The sequence below is a fragment of the Rosa rugosa genome, chromosome 2, assembly GCF_958449725.1.
Source record: "Rosa rugosa chromosome 2, drRosRugo1.1, whole genome shotgun sequence".
Taxonomy (NCBI): domain Eukaryota; kingdom Viridiplantae; phylum Streptophyta; class Magnoliopsida; order Rosales; family Rosaceae; genus Rosa; species Rosa rugosa.
Genome location: NC_084821.1, coordinates 53348263 through 53352060, shown reverse-complemented (window position 1 = coordinate 53352060; position 3798 = coordinate 53348263). Strand labels below are relative to the sequence as shown.

At 41.0% G+C, this 3798-nt stretch overlaps 1 protein-coding gene across 2 annotated transcripts; it reads left to right on the top strand.

The window, feature by feature from the left end:
* Positions 1-456: 456 nt before the first annotated feature.
* On the top strand, positions 457-3798 carry LOC133728312 (trifunctional UDP-glucose 4,6-dehydratase/UDP-4-keto-6-deoxy-D-glucose 3,5-epimerase/UDP-4-keto-L-rhamnose-reductase RHM1). Of its 2 annotated transcripts, none has more exons than XM_062155719.1 (3): positions 457-630; positions 1403-2975; positions 3055-3798. In XM_062155719.1, the coding sequence occupies exons 2-3, from the start codon at positions 1413-1415 to the stop codon at positions 3505-3507; spliced, it is 2016 nt and encodes a 671-aa protein (XP_062011703.1). In that variant the 5' UTR covers positions 457-630; positions 1403-1412; the 3' UTR covers positions 3508-3798. The 2 variants fall into 2 exon arrangements, with proteins under 2 accessions (XP_062011703.1, XP_062011702.1); XM_062155718.1 differs by having other exon boundaries at positions 1400-2975.

The window sequence follows — 3798 nt, the reverse complement described above, 5'->3', positions numbered from 1 at the left end:
GCAAAAGAAGAAAAATCAAAACAAGAAAAGATCTCACAAATTGAAAGAGCTCGATCAGGAAAGCTTTTCAATCTCCTAACTACCGTCCTCACCATTAACCAATTTCGAAATCAGAACTAAACCTCCCTCAATTTTTGATTAGTGGATCACTAATCACCTGATATTTTGATAACCCATTAGCCACTGTCACCGTACGTGTCAACCCCCCATTGGCTCCCCTCATCAAGTCCACTTGGCAGTCCTCGATTTCACTTGTCTCTTGACCTCATAGGATCACCAAATTTGACTTATCGTCCCCAATCTTTGCGCACAACCTACCCCCCTACAAACCAGGCCGCCCCCCCAAAACGTGCTCCGCCATTTCGCAATTCCCCCACCACCCCAAGGGCATTTTCGCCCATTCACCCTCTAATTTACAGAGACGCGTATATATAGTCTGCGCAGAAACCTCATCACCTCCTTCCTTTTCCTTCTCACAAATCGCTCCGCGGTTCTCTCCTTCATTTTCTTCCCTGTCTGAAATTTCCCTCAGTCTTCTCCGTTTCTTAGCCTCTTGAGGCTTTTTTTTTTTTTTGACCCTCAATTCTCTTCTCTGGGCTGGTCTTCGATCTTGATCCCCAAGTCAAAATTGTAAGTCTTTTTACACTACTAATGCTCTGTTTTGTGTAATTTCCTTGTGGCGTTCTGATCGCGTTAAAGATTGGGGCTTTGGTTTAGTTGGATTGGAATGTGATCTGGGTCTGTTTCAATTTTTGGATCTGTGATTTGTTTCTAGGGGGTTTTTCTATGTTGCTTGAGCTATTGGCTTTCGTTTGTTGACGCTACATTACTTTGTTTTATGATCTGGATCTGCGTTTTGAGGTGTAACTAGAAATGGGATCGGATCTTAATGTGATTTGATATGAACAATTTAGCATCTTTTTGTGAATTTGCATGATCTGATTAGTGATGCCTTAATTTTGGTTTTTGCTTGTGGTGTGCTGTTTGGTGTTGATTTGTTTTTGGTTAGTGAAGTTGCTTGTGGGTGAAATAAGAGCAGAAAAGAAATTGAAGCTTGATCTTTAGTGTTTGTGACTCGCTAGAAGATTGAAGAGTCATTTGTAAGGGATTAGTTGTAGAGGATGTACTCTGATTTGGTAGTTGAACTTTTAATGGATCGAATCGAATCGAAGTCGATGGAGTGCTTGGTTTTATTATATATTTGCTCTGTTTTGACAGAAACCAATGGGATCTGTCGATCATTTAATTGATCTGTTGTGTGCGGTTATGAAGTTCTAAAAATTATGTGTATCTAGCGTTTTTCGGTCGATTTTCACTGCTCTATAGGTTATTGGGGCATATCTTTATGTTGTGTAATTTTTTTGGTTCTTATTATAGTCTTTTGTTGTTTCTTCTGTAGAAGTTGCCTTGACATGGCTTCATATACGCCCAAAAACATCCTCATAACTGGGGCAGCTGGCTTCATTGCTTCCCATGTGGCCAACCGGCTCGTTCGCAGTCACCCTGAATACAATATCGTTGTGCTTGACAAGCTTGACTATTGTTCGAATCTGAAAAACCTCCTTCCCTCTAAGTCGTCGCCCAATTTCAAGTTTGTTAAGGGGGACATAGGAAGTGCTGACCTTGTCAACTATCTCCTCATCACTGAGTCGATAGATACAATAATGCATTTTGCAGCCCAGACCCATGTCGACAACTCCTTTGGCAACAGCTTCGAGTTCACAAAGAACAACATCTATGGCACCCATGTTCTTCTAGAAGCATGTAAAGTCACTGGCCAAATCAGGAGGTTCATCCATGTTAGCACAGATGAGGTTTATGGTGAGACTGATGAAGATGCTGTTGTAGGAAACCATGAGGCATCTCAACTCCTCCCAACAAATCCATACTCTGCAACGAAAGCTGGAGCAGAAATGCTTGTTATGGCATATGGCAGGTCTTATGGGTTGCCTGTTATAACGACCCGCGGAAACAATGTTTATGGACCAAATCAATTTCCTGAAAAATTGATTCCAAAGTTCATTCTCTTGGCTATGCAAGGGAAACCTCTTCCCATTCATGGGGATGGTGCTAATGTGAGGAGCTACTTATACTGTGAGGATGTTGCCGAGGCTTTTGAACTCATTCTTCACAAAGGAGAGGTTGGCCATGTGTACAATATTGGGACAAAGAAGGAAAGGAGAGTTATTGATGTGGCCAGAGATATATGCAGACTTTTCAATGTGGACTCGGAAGCATGCATCAAGTTTGTTGAAAACAGACCTTTCAATGACCAGAGGTACTTCCTTGATGATCAGAAGTTGACGGTGTTGGGGTGGTCAGAGCGGACTACCTGGGAAGAGGGGCTGAAGAAGACTATAGAATGGTACACTAAGAATCCTAACTGGTGGGGTGATGTATCTGGGGCACTGCTTCCTCATCCACGAATGTTGATGATGCCTGGTGGAATTGAGAGACATTTTGATGAGCCTGAAGAGGAAAAATCCGAGTCTTATGTCTCAAGTAATCCTCGAATGTTGGTTCCCCCTTCCAAATGCTGTGGCTCTCCTCGTAAACCTCCTTATAAGTTCTTGATCTATGGTAAGACTGGGTGGATTGGTGGTGTACTTGGGAAGCTCTGTGAAAAACAAGGGATTCCTTATGAATATGGAAAAGGGCGTCTTGAGGATCGGTCTTCACTTGCTGCAGATATTCAGAATATTAAGCCAACTCATGTGTTTAATGCTGCTGGTGTGACTGGTAGACCTAATGTTGATTGGTGTGAATCTCATAAAGCAGAAACAATTCGAGCCAATGTTGCTGGAACCCTAACCCTAGCAGATGTTTGCAGAGAGCATGGGCTCCTTATGGTCAATTTTGCGACTGGGTGTATATTTGAGTATGATGCTAAACATCCAGAGGGTTCAGGGATTGGGTTCACTGAAGAAGACAAACCCAATTTCTTTGGTTCTTTCTATTCAAAAACCAAGGCCATGGTAAGTTTCTTGGTATATCTGATTTTTGTTTATTTCTTTTCTCTTCTAAAATCTTACATTTGTTTAATTATTTTATCAGGTTGAGGAGCTATTGAATGAATTCGACAATGTTTGCACTCTTAGAGTTCGAATGCCCATCTCATCAGACCTGAACAACCCACGTAACTTCATCACCAAGATTTCTCGTTATAACAAAGTGGTCAACATTCCTAACAGCGTGACCATCTTGGATGAACTACTACCTATTTCAATCGAGATGGCAAAGCGGAACTTGAGGGGTATCTGGAACTTCACAAATCCTGGGGTCGTGAGCCATAATGAGATTCTGGAAATGTACAAGCAATACATTGACCCAAGTTTCAAATGGGCAAACTTCACAATTGAAGAGCAAGCCAAGGTTATAGTTGCCGCCCGAAGCAACAATGAAATGGATTCATCCAAGTTGAAGAAAGAGTTCCCCGAGTTGCTACCAATCAAGGAGTCGCTGATAAAGTATGTCTTTGAACCAAACAAGAAAAGTTCTGCAAATTAAGCAATATTCAGTAATAGACCTCAGGATGAACTCTGCCTTTTCAATTAGATGATATGCTTTAGATTACGTCAATTTAGTTTAATCAGTACCAGTCATTATTCATTCTTAGCCTTGTTTCATTATTTGTACTGTGCTCTAGGGTGGTGGGTATAATTCTTCTGATATTTGTTTTCTTGGATGTATCTTGATTTCCTTTGTGTTCCATTTTATAAGAAATTTTCAACAGGTTCCCCTTTTGATTATGTTATCTGTAACTTTTTTATTCTGTTCAATGAAAGATGTTTTGTTTAA